Raw genomic sequence first — 16,475 nt, 5'->3', positions numbered from 1 at the left:
CACACATTGAAAGATTGGGGGTTAAACCACATTTGAAGCATCCATGTAAATCGTACTTTCCTCGTTGTATTCGACTTTGGAGTAATTTAAGTATCTTCGTTGGAGGAAATAAAATGCAAGGAAAATTTAAGTTTCAAGAATAAAAGTGGAGAAAATACTTTTATTAGAGAAATGTGGATACACTGTGAAGAAATAGAAATACATGGATGATGGAAATAGTACATGCCTGCAATTGTGATAAAATCAACATGCACCTATTCTACACTATCTATCCTACTTCTTTAATTCTCAAGTTTGGAAGCAAACTAAATTAGGGATAGAACCAAATGAGCTCAAGAGGAGCATCTTCTTTCTTTCCCTCTCTTTCTTAATCTCGATTTTTGCTCCCTCCACAAGCTCCAAGAATGCCTCCATGTACCTACGAAGTTTACACCAAATTGGGGGTTAGAAAGTTACACACAAGTAAAGAGGGAGGGAAGCACAAGCTAAATAAGAGATGGAGCAAGTAGGTGAATAGTGCAGCTAGAAGAGCTACAAGATAGAGCATGAGGTAAGCCAATTTTTGTCACCACTTCATCTAACATCAAAAGAGAGTCAAGACAAAGAAGGCATAGGAGAAATAGCTCCTACACAAGCCCAAAGTAGAAGATGAGTCAAACTCTCATCTCCCCGTCGATCAAGGCCGAGAAATCAGCCAAGAAGATCAGCCACAATCACCAAAACGGCAAGAATCTCACAATCATCAAGCTCGAAAGTGAGAAAGCTAGCAAGCCCAAAGTAGGAGCCTTTGGCTCCAAGTCTCAAACCTAGCTTCCAATAGATTAGCACCATATAAGAGCCACCTTCCCCTTCACCTCCGCCACCCACTCTCGACACCACCACCCACTCACGACACTAAGCGCGGGGCGACGGAGAGGAGAGGAAGCGGCGGCGAAGGCAAGAGACCGCCACCACCGAACCGAAATCACCAAGCGAGGGATAAATTGCTCGAGGGCGAGTGAGGCCAAAGCGAGTAATTGAATTGAAGAATAAGCATACCAGGTGGGCTTTCTTTATCCAGCACACTAGTGTGGATATAAATCAAATACTTGCAAAATTATGAAAAATCATCTTTTCTCAAAATGGAGCTATGATTCTTTTCAAATTGTTGTCATGCCATAGATGTTTTGTTTTTTTTATGAATGTCATGGAATGGATTGTCATTGGATTGTCATGGAATGATGGGTGACCGTTGGAGCGACACTTGACTAGAATGAATGATGAATGATGAATGATGAATGATAAACGATGAACGATGAATGATGAATGATGAATGATGAATGATGAATGATGAATGATGAACGATGAATGATGAATGATGAATGATGAGTGAGGATTTATGAAAGAACCTAGTATACAGTCGAACTTTTAGCTCACAAAAGAACTTAGTAAGCTCAGGCCTTTTAAGAAAAACCCCCGTGCGATACTGTAGATGGATGACAACTATATATAATGTATGTTTTGTTTTCGGCACGTGTCCACTGAGTACTCCTGTACTCAGCCCTACATGTATTTATAAATGTGCAGGTTGAACGTCAAGAGGATGGAGTGATGATCGGAGTCGATGTTATCAAGTTGATCTCCCAACGATTCGTGTCTTCACACACGAAGTCGTTTAGTAAGGACTTATTCCGCTGCTCTTTTGTGAAGTGAGAATTGTAGAACCTCACCATCAACTCTGATTTAGTTGAGGAGATGTTTATTCTGTTTTCCAGACCATGTAATGAAATACTTGGCCTCTTGATATAAAATGACTTGGCCTTTGTGAAATTCTCAAGTTCTAGCCCTTTTTCTTTCCCGCTTCTTTAATCCCTCTTATTAGTCGTGGTTTACCCGCTTTCGCTATCCTTAGCAAAGTGCGGTCGTGACACCTCTCCATCGGCCAACCATAGTAAGTGCTCTCACATTTCGCTAACTCATTTCACTCATATTTTGTTATAAAACTATTATACAAAAGTGAGACTCATATTTCATTAATTTTTTCTAACTCACTTTCATTTACATTTCTTAAAACCCCGTGCTGGAATCAAAGTGGACAATTAATAGGAGATGGAGGGGTAGATAAATCTGATAACAACAAACATAAACATACAGCATTCGATGATACAACATCACATTGGTGACATATGAATCATGGGGTTAGCTCCATATTATAGCAAACATCACACTTCCGGTCGAGGTACTAGAATTGAGCCAATCAATCTAACCGCCCTTGCCCTGCCCTCTAGTCGAATAGGTCAATACGAGGGTCGTGCTCGCTAGCCATTATCATCCCAGTGCAAAGGCAGGTGGGGCACATTACCTATAATCAAACCAAAACTAATCAGTAGGCAAAACTCAGCAAATGTACAGCACTTATCTACGTAGCTAGGAAACTATATACCACATCAGTTCAATCTATCCAAGAATACTAAATTTTTTATCAAGGAGAGTGCAAATCAGAAAGATATACAACAATATAAAAGTGAATAGAAACCTAAACTATGATCAATCAATTCTTCATAATCTCAACTTCCACATGTGTTTCAATGTTGAAAGGGCTACATCAATGTCATATATTAATCATCAAGTTTCTTCCCGAGATTTCGTTGAGATAACAACATTAGATATGTGGTTAAAAGAAACAAGACAAGTCAATATGTTATAGAAGGTCATTTCTATAGCATCAAAAGCTAAATCAGTAAATACAAATGAATTAGTACTAATCGTGGAAAAGGAAAGAATGTAAATCTTCTCCAGCAAATGGGAAAAGAAAGAGCAAGAATCACATTATATCCATCAATAAAAAGTTCTATTGCTTGATTTTATTCTTTGTTCTCTTTCGGAACTGTGTAGGTCGAGGTGATGCATATGATAGAAATTAACAGAATTACATACCTTTCCAGACCCAGAGCAATTTTGACACCTGCAAGTAGTTGGTACGTTCAACTCGCGATCCGTAGCGCTTGTCAAAATGGGTTCAACAGACACACGCAAACCGGTTGCTGAACAGCGGGCACATGACAAGTACCCTATCCAAAAATATAAGAATGTATGAAACATTATACTACATGAAATCAGTAACGAAAAGGGTTGCACCACAAAACTTCGAGTATGCAAAAAATTACGCAATAATAATGTTTGAGTCTACAGATTTCTCAAAGCAGAAATATTCGTTAGATATGTAATATAATCAGTTATCTTCAAATTAGACCAGCTCTGGGAAAAGATCAAAGGCCCGACTATAGACCACACCATGTTGGAAAGTCTTCAGACACCAAGTATTAATGCACAATATTTCATGAGTTTGCCATGCTGGACTGTGTAGCATTAAGTATCACAATAACAAGAAGGTCGTGGTTTAAGCATTCCTAGCATTGGGAATGATGACGATATTTTATTTAAATGTAGATAATTACCAGTTCCATGACAGTATTTGCATCTTTTCTTCTCTTGCTGCTCGACATTGTTAATCTCTAGCAGCATCAATGCTGAAATAACGCCCACCGCACCACCTGAGAACGAGGCGACAATAGGATCTACTTGACTGGATCAATAAGCGCATGTGGTACATAATTCCATGCAAAGTTAGATTCAGCTCAAGAGTTACAATACTGTGGTAACAACAAAGCTTAAAATTAAAGCATTCACGTACCTTAATTGCATAGGCAAATGCATTTTGCTTATAAAGTCTTCATACGAAGTTCCTCCAATGCCCAATTTTAGCTCAAGCTACAACATAAAAAGATTTTATATTTCAGCTCATCTCTTTGAAGTTTGAACAATGCATAGAATCCCCATTATTTCTTGCATCAATCATAAGAAACAAAACAGACAGACACATGCGGAATGTTGCAACTTCCCAAGATTAGGAGCTTACAGTTGGTGCAATGAGACCGCCAAATACTATAATTCCAGATATGAACGAAAAGCTTGTCAAATACAACTGCTTCAGTGTCCTTGGGGTCTACTTCAAGAGAATGGATAACCGTGTTAGATACTACTGAACAAGATATTCAGAAATACAATGGGATTCAAGTCACCTCTGGGTGCGTGTGTGAGTTGTAGGATAACTAGAAAATACGATAAAATCATGGAAAAGATAATATATAATGAAAATAACAATTGAACTAGTATGAAATATGAGTAAGTTGTTGTTCCATAAATGGCTTGTGTCACCGCGAAAGGAAATCCCACAACAAGCAGGTAGTTAAAGAATGAAGATAAGCCGAAAACTTCAATAGTAATACTATCATGTGCAAGATTACACAGGAGAGTTACCACATGAGGAAGAAAGGGAATTGATGACGGTATATCCGGCATCTCATTTTCACGATCAGGCTCCCATTTCATGCTTTTAATGCGTTGTTGCACTCTCAGCCTCCTCAACTTCAGTGAAGGAAACAAACAAATATTATCGTGCTGGCCTAAGGGGAGAAATACAGAAAGAAATAGAATAGGGAGCTCACTTCTTCCATAAGAAGAAAAATTTTATTGCGTCGACTTTTAATGTTGTCTTGGATCTCCTGCAGCTGCATCTGAACAAAATCCTGAACAGTCTCTGGCCCTTCTATAATGCAGAAAGTGCTGCAGAGTAAAACGATGAGGATTTTGACAGCAACCAGAAATACTAATATACTTTGAAATCAAGAAAAATCTATAGAAGATTTAAGTTACTATCTTAGCTGCTGCAAACTGAATAAAAGATTCCATAGCTATATGTCTGCAGTGGCTAATTTTTTCCAATCTCAACAGCATGGATGGATAGAAGCAACATGTTCAAAGAGCAGAATTCACCTCCAAGTACCAAATCCTATTGATTGAAGTGATATGTTTCCAAGAAACAAATCTTTCACATGCTTTTTACATAATCCTATTCTTCTCCTGTGTAAGCTGGGATGTATACAACTTGAAAATCCAGTCTTCCAAGCTGGAAATTTTTGTCTTTCCATTACATGAAGAGTATAAACACATGAGACTAAGGCTGAGCACCCTATGACGAAACAATAGCAAGGGCGGGACTCACTCACCATTCTAGCCAAAGACAATGAACATAAACCACTGTATTGTATTCCATACATTAAGGCGCCATCAAAGTTATATTCCGGAGGAATCAGTTCCGTGATTGCTTCCTCAAGTTCAATATCTTCCGTTGAGGGGATTCTGCTCGGCTCTGAATCAAATTTCTTCTCAATATCCGACTCGTGAATCCTATACTTCACAACTAGTGTTCGGATGCATGACATTCTTACTTGATCACAGATTAAGTGCTTCACTTCATTAAAGTTGTTGCATCCCCTGTGCCATCTTAGCCAGCGGTGGAGTATCCCTGTAAACCAATCAATGATTTGATCGTGATCCAGTAAGATTAGTACGTAGCATGGCCGACCATATCCCTCCCTATTAGTCAATCCATAGCGATGAAGACGTTTCATTAAGACGTTTAGTGGGACAACAGTTTCTGTTGTAAAAAGAGGTTTAGGTGAAGAACTGGAGCCGGTTAAAAGTGCGAGTGTCGAAGATGACTCGGAATCAACATATTCTTTAGCTCGTTTCTGAAACTCGAAGTAAGCATCTCTTAGTTCTTGTGGAAGAGCCGGTTCTACAACAAGCTTAGTTAACAGTTTTTCTTCATTCCCTACACTTTTAGCATTTACATGCCGCATCCAAATTTTCAGCAGCACCTTGTACCAGTGGTCTGTTTTCATCCCAGATCTACGATAGTAGGAAATTTTATGTAAAATGGAACTAGTATCAGCTAATTGTTTTATCTCCGACTCTTTAACCTTTTTGAGTCCATGAGCCAGCCACTTCTTCCCAATTCTGAGAGCTCCTGCATCCCAAGACTCTTGTTTCTGTTCAGCAAATATCTTGACTTTGTCCTTCAACTTGTGAACAGCTCGTAAAGCGGGAGTCTCTTTCACGTGCCTTCTGACCAAAGTACCAAGAAATATAACACCACGTGGATCATTGGATGCTAAAATATCAGATTTATCATCTACCTCCAAGTAGAGAGAATTCTTTAAGAACCCTTCAATTTCAGACTTGAATGCCAACGCGACTTCTTTGGAACCGGAAAAGGCAAAAAAGACCTCATCCATAAAGCGACAACAATGAATCCTTACCCCTGAGTCCATTCCAGAATCGCGTTGTTGCAAACTACTGCCGCTTATCTGTTTCCTAAACCAGCCACGGAGCTTTGAGTGCATCTTCTGTTCTTCAAACCCAAGAGTGTGTGAAGTCTCGTAGTGCATTGACATCCTGTACACCTCACGGTCAAAGAGATCAAGATATATGTTTATCAATATAGGTGAAAGGGCCCCTTCTTGTGGAAGACCATGCCCTTTAGGAAAAGATCCAAACTCTACATTGAGCACCCTGGCTTTAAACATATCCTTTATAATATCACATAAAACAGGATCTTCTATCTTGCCCTCCATTGATGACAGGAGTTTTTGAAGGATGCTGTCATCAAGATTTTTGTTAATAGGCAAAGTGAACCACCAGTCCGGATCAGGTATCTCTTTGCAGATATACTTCAGCGCTGACCAATGATCTCTATTACTTCGTAGACTGTGCGAAATTCTAGAGAAGTGAGGGCGGTAGACAACTTCCAAGACTATTCTAATGGCTTCTTGAACAACCCTTAACTTTAGTTCTGGTAAAACAAGTTCCTCTTTCTTGAACTTTGGCCCTTTCGACCGCATTGAATACGTATGGGCCCCAACATCAAAGTTTCCATCAGCTAGTTCTTCCGCAATGGCCGAAAAGGGCAAGTCATCACCATCTAATGCCAAATCAACATTAGAGGTCAATCTTATACAATCATATGCATCCTTTAGAGTGCTGGGATCAGCAATCACTTTCATCATGAGGTCGTGGTACTTCCCATTCCTGTATTGTGCTTTCACCTTCTTCTTTATTCGCATCTCAAGAAACCTTTTGATCTCCACACGGGTTTTTGGCTTTGATTCTTTGTTGGAAACTTCATAAGATTCTTGAACCAATGACGCCAAATTCTTAGCCAGGTCATTTTTTTCATATCTTTCATCAACTCGATGGATTTCTAGCCCGGCTTTGTCAGTTGAGTTTAAGGAAACCTCCATCACCAAGTTAGCCAAATTCTTGGCCAGTGGCACTTCCCTAATTCCATCATCACCTTCACAATACTTAGTAGGCAGTTGATTTGGATCCCTGGTTGAATAAGGCAGCAATCTCCATCCACGTTCTGCAACAGCCTTTATCACTTCCCCAACAGCCTTCTCAGTATCATCAAGTGGAACACACTCCCATTTCTCACAAATCTGCACAAACCAGTTAGATACCATTTCCTAAGTAATCAGTCAGTATTAGTGGATAAATTAGGATTTACGAGTAAAAAAGCTCAAAGGATGTAGGTAGCAGTTGCTTACATTTTCTGTACCGGTGAATGGTCGAACTGCTCCTCTGCTATGCAGGGTTCTGATAAAATGTGAAAACTTCCATGTACACCGCTCTGCTCCGATTACATACACAGGCTTCCTGCAGTGTCAATCCAGATATTGGGATAAAAATTTGCTAAAACGATAAATAAAGACTGTGAAAGGAGTAAGTTTCTGCGCAGCTACATTCCCTGTACTGCAAGCTTCACTCAACATGCTTACTGAATCAGCTGTAATTACAAAAGCATCTGCTAAAGCTAGATGTCCCATATGTGGATTTGGATCTGAATGATATCATACGATGCAATTTAGAATAGCTCTTGAAGAGGGAATTTACTGATATTATTCATTAGAACGATCCGAGCCTTCATGTAGTAAAAGATTTTCTTCAAAACTACAACAATTATACCTTCGTAGATGCTAATGTAGGAAAAGAACAATGGTAAACAAAAGCACCAAGCAAAGCCAGATTGAAAAGAAATGTTTTCTCAGAGGAGAGCTAATCAGGGACAAAAAAGGAAAAGGGAAACATAAAGAGAGAAGAATATTTGTTCCACAGTCAAAGAACTACGAGAAACCACCAGTCAATGTGAATACAGTGCTATGGGGTCTCCAATCTCTTTTATTCAATTTCAAGGAAATATATGACAGTCAGATGGTATGAGATTCAATTAAGTACCTTGATCGTTCCGAATGTATACTTTTGGATGGTTTGAGAGTTCAGTCAAAATAATTTCAGACACCTGTTTGTTGCAGCCATGAAAAGGAATTTAGCTTCAGATAGATTAATACATAAATTCTGAGGAGAGTACGCACAATCTTGGGAGTTCGACGAGAAAACGATATTCTGATGCTTCCACAAGTAGGAAGAACACTTTTTAATGAAGCTGTAAGCTGCATTGCAAGATCAGCACCATATCTGCAATGTCCTGTGGAAGAGAGAGATTCAAGAAACGGTTAATGACATTGCATTTTCCAAAAGGAGGTTCCATGAAGAATTGAAGATAAATGATGAACCTTATAGAAGTGAAAAGTGAAGAAGAAACATAGAAAGTTATTAGATTCAGATTAGTATGCAATGCAGCATACAAATGGTTATTTATGAATATATTTCATGAGAATTGAGTTTAGATTGTAAGAAAAATGAGTTTGACTAATCGCCTAAAGAACCACCTAAAAAACAAATATACGGCATTCAGAGGCAGTGTGATGAAGGTTGCACATGAGAACTAACATAACACAGAAGCATTTTCGATCAAAAACTTGTAGCATTGAAGAAAGCATCTCAGGATTGCATATTGTACATGCAACATATCATGCTCTATTTGTATTTAGTCTTCTGATTACTTGTAAATGTGCTAGCACAGTGTTGATATTATAAGTGATGAGGTGCGAATGCTGACATCAAGGTAAGCGCTAAGCGGTAATGGTTTGATCATTCCTACTAACACTCAAAAAGTTTAAGGGTCCACAAGAACTAAATGCATAACCTACTTGTAGGGCCTCCAACGGAAACAACAAGTAAGGGCTTAGGCAAGAGTGCCATCTCATCATGCCATGCAGAAGCTGCACTTCTCAAAGCATCAGAATCAGCCTGGTGTAGAGCTCCCACTGTAAGGACCTAAGAGAAACGTTTCAGCTATATAAAGCTTATAATCAATGTCAAATAATGGCCGACAGATGAAACTATTTTCAGATAAAGATTCGAGATTTTCTGTGGCCAATGAAATCCTTCGACCGATCAAGGAGTAAGCATACCACATGTTTATCAGGAGGCTTTCGAGGTGTTACCCACCTTCTTAGAAATAAAGGGATTTGTTCTCGTGCCTCAGGCGATAAGGGGTAATAATCATGCTGAGGTGTTATCACTAGATCAAATCTGTGTAGACGAGACCTTGGGTGTTGTATCCGAAAGCAAATAACAAAACATATTAAATTCTGAAGGGTGATGTTATGCTTCCCAACTAGCACAGGTTTACTAACCATACTCCACTTGCACACCAAATAAAAAGGTTAAAACTTCACCATGGTTAGTGAGAGCCATGAAGATGTTGAACTAGTAAAACTATTTCCACAGAGAGACACACACAGTGAGAGCAGTCATTGCAAAACCTAAAAATTTCTGCTTGTGAACAGAAAAGAGAACCAAAAGAGCTTATATAACTTTATACCCTTGGAGTCCGATCAGTCAATGTAGTAACGCAATTTTCACCCGTTAGTATTATTTTCACTTTATAAGACTGTATCAGGGCCCACGGAAACTAATATTCCTTTAGATTTTAGCATTCCAAATATGATGTGATTCTAGTTCGGGTATCAAGACATATATTGGATTTGCTAAAAACATAATAGCTAGGTACATGTCAAAGAAATAAATACTTTTTTTTTGGCAAAACCCTAAAGAAGGGTTTAAAGAAATAAATACTTTTTTTTGGCAAAACCCTAAAGAAGGGTTTAAAGAAATAAACACTTAGCACAATAGCACCTCATCATACCTGAACAAGAAAGACATTGTCTGGAACCAAATTCTTGATGGAACTTGCTATAGTGATGGTATCATGACCTGATGCAACCACCAAGATGGGGCCATCCCTAAAAGAAAGCAACTTCAGAACACACAGAAGCATATACAGGTTCTCTTATATGTATTTCTCATCTTATTAGTTATACACCTTTAATTATGTCAAACTGTATCGGCTAAACTATGAAAGATGAGCATAATGAAGAGAGACATGCATCTAAGCATCCTTCATAAATAGATATTGCTTCATAATATTGTACCCAAGTTCCAAACCGAGTTACAAAGGTAGCATGATAAGTTTGCATACTTTCCTTAGATCAGCAGAAAACAAACCCATAAAAGAATACTTGAGATGTGAGTGGTTTGTAGCAAGATGCTGAATGAATTAACCAAATATATATGGTGAGAAACTAAATGCATTGCAAAAATGACAATTGAACATCTTTTGGCCTTTCGAAATAACCAATGCCTATCCAACAATATACGTAGGATATGATTCAAAAGAACAATCAAGTTGATGAAAATAGAAAATGCACCTCCCAAATGTGGGATGAGCAGCTTTGGCGATATATCTTGCATCTGCCGATAATACCATTAAGAGAGGCACAATAATGAATCCTCTGTCAGATGAAGATATAGAAACAAAGTTACAGAGCTTATGAAATACCTGCAGGAAAGGGCATCAATTTCTTCGCTGGTTTACCACGAATCCACTCAACTAATTGTTTGTGCACATTATATGGCAACCAACGAAGTTTATGCCGATTAACACGCTGCAACAATTGGAGAGTTTATGAGCAGACATCACAAGATAATTGACCAAACTACGTAGCACATTGAATCGAGTTTTCGTGAATTGAGGATAAAATTCGCTTACATAGAGTGTGTATCTATCCATAGCTCGAAGCAAGCCGATGCACTGATTTTGGGCGCCGGCGACGCCGTTTCCGATCACTATGGCTCTGCTGATCACCCGCATTGAGTTAATTCATCACAAAATTCATGGATTTTCTTCAATATAATTCAGGGTTTAGGGTTTTTGGAAATTGACTTATGCTGAACATGACTTGATAAGGAGAAAATAATTTATATTTATAAAATTCAATTTTAATTAATTTATTTGAAGAAGATCTAAATCAAAATGTGGTTCCATTTTAAAATTGGAAGATAACAAGCTAAGCTTAATTACATGTCTACTACTACCACTACTGAAAAAATACAGTTGTTGTTACTTAGAGAGTATATTCAAATAAAGATGAATTAATTAAGTTAAAATGAAATGCAAAACAATTAAATATGTAATCAAATTATGGACACTCTTGTAATGAGTTCAACGGCTATAAGGATCATGTTCATCGATCATTCCGAAAGTACTAAACATATTTTAAAAATTATATAATGAATGCTAGTCAAACACATAGCAACTAACCTCTAATCGGTAGGTTAATAATCCTACACCCTACAAACAAACAGCACGTATTCAAAATTAATAGATGAAAGATCTAAATGAAGTAAATTTTATATATACATTCCAGATTCCTACTCTTAATTAACAAGTAAGAATCCAAAATATCACATCTATGATATCGTCCAACTTCTAGGTGCAAGAGATAAGAAATTAGAATACATAAATTTCACATTGAAGATTAATTAAGTCAATATTGATTATGATAGTTGTCCTAATAAATATTCTGATGATCTATAACTAAGGGAAAATACTTGGATTAGGTTTAGCATGTCCAAGTTTACTTGGATCACTAGCCAATCACATCAAAGTCAATTAAAAATCAATTGAAATGCGACATTTTCCTTGGATTGACTTGAGGTCATTCAAATTATTTTTGCAGTACTGTTTGAATAGTAGTCATATTACAGAGACTTTAGTCCAAGAGTCATATCACATATTCACATTTAGCATGAACCCATTAAATCAAACCGTTTTGAACCGAGGAAACTGGCCAATTCAGTCATGAATTGCTAGCCGGTTAATAAACAAAATTGGCCAGTTGGGTCATGAACCGGCCTGCCGGTTGAACTGTCCGGTGTCATCAACTCTAAACAAAGGTCACACATAAAAAATGTATAATCTCACAAATTGACACGTAATTGATAATCTTCGCACTACCATAATAAACCTGCACTGCACGTCATAATATAGTAAAATTTTAGTAATATTTTCTTTCATCCCAACTAGGGTCAAAACTTTTAATCACAAAAATTAAAAAATTGTATAGAAAAGTAGGAGAGATAGAGTAGGGGATGAAATAAAATAACAATGATTGGATGTTCTATTTTTTGTCAAAAAAAATGATTCAATTTAATTGAGACATAAAAAAAAACCCTCAACTTAGTTGAAATGGAGGGAGTACTATATACTTTTCTCAGTCTAAAGAATGCTAATCATTTTTAGCAAGATTTTGAAAAATTGTTAGATTCATGTGATGAACGGAAAAAATATATCACATTCATTCATAAAATAAAAGTAAAAAAGTGAAGGAATTGTGGTGGTCGTGGAATAGTGTGAAAAATGCAAAATTATTGTTGTTCAATAGATCTAATTTATACACCCGTAGCCTGAATTTTATTTGAGAAAAGACAAAAACAAATACACATGAAAAAAATTTGTATGCCCATGACGCTATGCGAATTAACATATTAATAGAGCTATATATCACTATAGTATTATTGTGTAATAAATTAACGTTTGTTTTACAATTTTTTTCGTATAAATTACGCTGCACTATTTATAATTTATTTATGTTGGTATTTGACCCGATTTCGTTATTTCTTGGTAAAATCATGCTTGAGTATATTTCGGTTTGTTTTGTGTCATTACGTGGAGCTTTGGAGCTCCGTAAATATTTTTATTTGTCAATTTAATTTGATATCTCTCTCTTTTTAAATATTTCACTAGGATAATAACACAAACTTCATTGTCCCACTTCATAAAAAATATGATTAATTACATAGAGTAGCCATTATTTTTTTTCTCTAATTTGAAAATCTAATATAGAATTTCAAAATGTCAACTTCTCCCCTTAAATCAGGGCACATTTTTTTATATTTTTAACTGAATGCGTAGAAATATTTTTAGTCTGTCGCTTATTGCTGATTGCGACAATAGAATTAAGCGCCTCAATGAGCGTGATTTCTTCATTTTTTTAATTATATATATTTCCACGTATAAAATAAACTTTACCTAACTCGTTCAAACAAAATTAAAATATAAAGAAGTTTGAAAATTACATAAACTACTCGTATATAAGTCATTTTCATATATAAGGCTTAGGCAATTTTCAGGTTGATTTTATTAGATTGTAGTATGCATTTTGGTATATATGGTTATTTGAGTTGGGATCATCCCATTAATTTGTTTGGCCATCCATATCAATTTATTAGTTTCACATGCATTGAATTATGACTAAGGGTAACACTCAAATAAGAGTCAATAAACTTTCAGTCTCATAGTAGAATTTTGCTAATAAAATCAGATTTCAAAGTACGTACATAAGAAAATAGCATGCTTCTAATGTAGCAAAACAATTAAGATTGTATGACACACACGTGTCATTAACAATAGCATGCATGTAAATTACTAAACTTTTTGATAAAATTCTTATTTGACACACTAACTTAAAAAACTTGAATTTTTTTTGCACGCCACAATTCGAAAATTGTGTAATGTTGCATGCCAACTTAAAAATGGAAAAGTGTCAAAAGTAGAGAGAAAAAAATAAAAAAAATAAATGCGAGAATACGATTTTATTGAATCAATTAAAATGACATATTCTGAAAGTTTCTTCCGTATATTTCGTGGAAAATGTAAATTGCAGTTTATGTATGGCTTCGTGATGAACAATGGGAAAAAATGGCATGCATGAAGTTGGGTTCCAAATCAGATGTGTTTCACTTGGAAGGCCAAAGTTGGTCAGTCCCTTTTCTGATCTGATCTCATTTATTATTCCTTTTTAATTATCCCATGGCTTAATTTCTTAAGAAATGTTTTTAATGTGATTCAATTTTGTTTTGAGCTATTTCATATCCAGAATTCAATCAAACCTAATGCTTCATTACGATCTATTCATTAATCTGATAATTATGTTCTTGATAAATTGTTTTTCAATAACAAAAATGACCGAGAGATGGGTAATGAGAGACATATAATAAGTGTATGAGTGAAAAAAATCTAGAGATACATACAGTGACAAGTGACAGACATTCGAAAGACTCGTTAGGCAATGACGCCGCGGGAAATAAGATGTGAAAGAGATGTAGACGAAGAAATAAAGTAAGATAGAGTGACGAGAGATACGACCACTAAGATAGAGTGGTGAAGTAGGAATTTAGGGATTCAAATCAGTCCTAATTTACTTGGTGAAAATCACAAATGTATGGAGTTCTTGTGAGAAATTTTGATGTCCATATTGATTGATGAGCTGTTGAGGCTTCTCTCTTCAGGATTTGCACCACTGGCCTTCCTAGCGATGTTCGTGTGGAAGTCGGAGAGACGTCCTTCCATCTCCACAAGGTCTCACTCTCTTTTATGTGATGATCTTTCTGTATTTGTGCTTGATGAATCATTTTTTTTGTTGCAGTTTCCTCTTCTATCAAAGAGCAAATTTCTTGAAAGAATCATCCATGATCAAGCCGACGACGACGTCGTGTCTCTCCACGATCTACCCGGTGGAGCCAGCTCCTTCCTCTTCATAGCCAAGTTCTGCTATGATGTCAAGTTCGAGCTCACTGCAACCAACGTCGTGAGCCTCAGATGCGCGGCCGAGCACCTCCAGATGACCGAGGATTACGGCCAGGGCAACCTCATCTCTCAGACGGCCGCCTTCCTCCAGCAAGTCCTCGATAATTGGGAATGCACCGTGCAAGCCCTCGAGACCTGCGATGCTGCCCTGCCCTATTCAGAGGAGCTCGGCATTATCGCACGCTGCATCGACTCTCTCGCGGCCAAGGCCTGTGAGGAGGAGGATAGGGGGGGCTGCTGGCCCCACCGCGCCCACCAAAGCCCTGTGTCGAATGGGACATACTCTGCTGCCTCCGAGCCTTGCTCCCCGGTTAGGGACTGGTGGCACGATGGCGTGGCCGTGCTCAGCCTCCCCATTTTTAAAATGTTGATCAGCGCCGTCTCTAGCAAAGGGATGGCGCCTAGCTAGGATAGGTGGCTCTCTCATGCTCTATGCTAAGAGGCACCTGCCTTTACATGGGATGTCAAGGTCAGGTAGCTTTTGTGAAAGGGAGCATGAATCGGCTCATTCGTTGTCTGAGGTTGAGCAGATGACTCTGGTGGAGGAGATCACCGTGCTACTCCCGAATCAGAAAGGGGCTACGCCTACTAGCTTTGTGCTAAAGCTTCTCAAGTTTGCTATGATCTTGGATGCTGGCTCGGGGTGCAGGGAGACACTGGAGAGACGGGTTGGGGCACAACTGGATCAAGCTGCTCTGCATGACCTTTTGATCCCGAATACTGTCCCCATGGAGGAGACCCTCTATGACGTGGAGTCTGTGCAGAGAATAGTTGATTACTTCTTGGATATGGTTGGAGATGAGGAGTATGAAGGGGAGGAGGAGCAGTCTATGGAAGGGTTTGATTCGCCCCCAATTATGAGTGTTGTGGTAAATCTGTTGGATGGATACCTAGCTGAGGTTGCAAATGATGCTAACTTGAAGTTGGACGATTTCGTGCTCCTTGCAGCTTCGCTCCCGGACTATGCCAGGTCGTTGGATGATGGGATCTATCGCGCCATTGATATATACCTTAAGGTATTGTTATTGTGTTTTTACTTCTTGAAATGATGTTGAAGAACAATTGGTGTAGGCACATCCATGGTTAACAGAGCAGGAGAGGGAGCTGGTGTGTAGGCTGATGAACTGCCAGAAGCTATCGATCGAGGCAAGCACGAACGCAGCTCAGAACGAGATGCTTCCGTTGAGGGTGACGATGCAGGTCCTATTCTTCGAGCAGCTCCGGCTGCGTTCCTACATGGCTGGGTGGTTCGTGGTCTCAGACACACTCGGAGGAGGGAGCAACGAGCGCCCCTCTGCAGTGAGCTCGGTGGGTGGGTCGGATGTGGGACTTACTCTGAACGAGGTGAGGGCGCGGGTGTCCGGCCTCGAGAAGAAGTGTGATAGCATCAAACATGAGATAAGGAAGGTGACAAAGGGGAGATGGATCAACTTCTACAAGAGGTTTGGTTTGAAGGTTAGAACTAAGTCTTTTGATCTCAAGGCTGACGCTGCCAACAAGTCTCCTACCAATCAAGATTGAATTTTTCATGTTTCTTTTCTTGTTTCTTCATAGAAATCAGAACATATATGAACAGAATAACATTGCAGATTCTTATATTTAAAGTGGATAGTTCATATCTCAACAATACAAAGCTAATAAACCATATACCTTTATCTACACAACCCCCAACAATCAAATAGACTAAGAAACACCAGTAGTTATCCTATCTTGGCTTCGGTTGTGAAGCAAACGACCACGATGGCCGTAGGAGTCTCTG

At 38.2% G+C, this 16,475-nt stretch overlaps 2 protein-coding genes, 1 long non-coding RNA gene and 1 pseudogene across 3 annotated transcripts; 1 reads left to right on the top strand and 3 right to left on the bottom strand.

The window, feature by feature from the left end:
- Positions 1 to 146: 146 nt before the first annotated feature.
- On the bottom strand, positions 147 to 761 carry LOC125210587. The gene is made up of 2 exons (XR_007174377.1): positions 631 to 761; positions 147 to 418 (listed from the first exon to the last, which is right to left on the bottom strand). It is a non-coding gene; the product is annotated as an uncharacterized LOC125210587 (long non-coding RNA).
- Positions 762 to 2,111: 1,350 nt separating this feature from the next.
- Positions 2,112 to 4,610, bottom strand: LOC125212100 (protein ORANGE-LIKE, chloroplastic-like). Its single transcript, XM_048112156.1, has 7 exons — positions 4,488 to 4,610; positions 4,300 to 4,407; positions 3,899 to 3,985; positions 3,674 to 3,750; positions 3,438 to 3,565; positions 2,917 to 3,050; positions 2,112 to 2,341 (listed from the first exon to the last, which is right to left on the bottom strand). Exons 1-7 carry the CDS (start codon positions 4,554 to 4,556, stop codon positions 2,264 to 2,266), a joined length of 681 nt encoding a protein of 226 aa, XP_047968113.1. The 5' UTR covers positions 4,557 to 4,610; the 3' UTR covers positions 2,112 to 2,263.
- A 159-nt stretch (positions 4,611 to 4,769) lies between these two features.
- Positions 4,770 to 10,983, bottom strand: LOC125210999 (nuclear intron maturase 4, mitochondrial-like). The gene is made up of 11 exons (XM_048110669.1): positions 10,838 to 10,983; positions 10,628 to 10,733; positions 10,497 to 10,539; positions 9,936 to 10,031; positions 9,198 to 9,348; positions 8,934 to 9,060; positions 8,256 to 8,368; positions 8,119 to 8,182; positions 7,626 to 7,723; positions 7,431 to 7,535; positions 4,770 to 7,322 (listed from the first exon to the last, which is right to left on the bottom strand). The coding sequence occupies exons 1-11, from the start codon at positions 10,937 to 10,939 to the stop codon at positions 4,812 to 4,814; spliced, it is 3,516 nt and encodes a 1,171-aa protein (XP_047966626.1). The 5' UTR covers positions 10,940 to 10,983; the 3' UTR covers positions 4,770 to 4,811.
- Positions 10,984 to 13,828: 2,845 nt separating this feature from the next.
- On the top strand, positions 13,829 to 16,469 carry LOC125208944 (annotated as a pseudogene).
- The last annotated feature ends 6 nt before the right edge of the window (positions 16,470 to 16,475 follow it).

The sequence above is a fragment of the Salvia hispanica genome, chromosome 3 (genome assembly GCF_023119035.1).
Source record: "Salvia hispanica cultivar TCC Black 2014 chromosome 3, UniMelb_Shisp_WGS_1.0, whole genome shotgun sequence".
NCBI classification, from domain to species: Eukaryota; Viridiplantae; Streptophyta; class Magnoliopsida; order Lamiales; family Lamiaceae; genus Salvia; species Salvia hispanica.
The sequence above is the reverse complement of the archived record's forward strand: the minus strand, read 5'-3'. Positions and strand labels throughout refer to the sequence as shown.